The sequence below is a fragment of the Trypanosoma rangeli genome, assembly GCF_003719475.1.
Source record: "Trypanosoma rangeli strain AM80 chromosome Unknown Tra_15.4_contig_00606, whole genome shotgun sequence".
Taxonomy (NCBI): Eukaryota; Euglenozoa; class Kinetoplastea; order Trypanosomatida; family Trypanosomatidae; genus Trypanosoma; species Trypanosoma rangeli.
The window spans coordinates 6,429-6,971 of record NW_021706353.1 but is presented as its reverse complement, the minus strand read 5'-3'; the positions used below and the strand labels follow the sequence as shown (position 1 = coordinate 6,971).

Genomic DNA, 543 nt, shown 5'->3' with positions numbered 1-543 from the left:
AGGAAGCGCGTCCATCTTCACCCTGAAGCCATTCACACGGCCCTCAATAAACATCTCCGTCTCGCACGGGTAGATGACGACTGTCGCCAGGTACTCACCTGAATCCAACTTCTCCAGATGCGTCTTGCCAAGAGCCCTGATGTCGCAGTCCTCGCCAAAATTCACCTTCACGTGCATCTCGTACTCGGTGGTGTCGTTGTAGTAAGCCCACTGCCTCTTTTTGTTATTCACGATGCGGAAGAGGAGGCCATTGCCCTCGTCAAACCCCTTCACCACCTCGTCACCCTCGAACGTTGGCCTGCCGTTCACGTACACGACGGAGGGAGACTTCGATGCGCCGCAGCCCATGGCTGGCCAAAATTTACGAAACGGTTGCGAAGGGGACTTAGATTCTTCTTGTTGGTTGCTGTGCGCCGGAGTGTTCGTGCATGCGTGTAAGTTAGGGGCAGAGGAAAAGACAAAAAGAAGAAAGGGCACACATGTATCCATGTGCGTGGCCCAAACAAACGCGATGAGAGACGACACCCGCACGCACCGTGCACG

General features: G+C 54.9%; 1 protein-coding gene across 1 annotated transcript in view; it reads right to left on the bottom strand.

Annotated features, from left to right (window-relative positions):
* Window positions 1-543, bottom strand: part of TraAM80_09534 (calpain-like cysteine peptidase) — a gene marked incomplete at both ends in the record, with an annotated part of 888 nt that continues 345 nt past the window's right edge. The window contains one exon of the mRNA XM_029386213.1: window positions 1-543. This exon is cut by the window's right edge and continues 345 nt beyond it. Coding sequence (XP_029233938.1) covers window positions 1-543 — 543 coding nt within the window.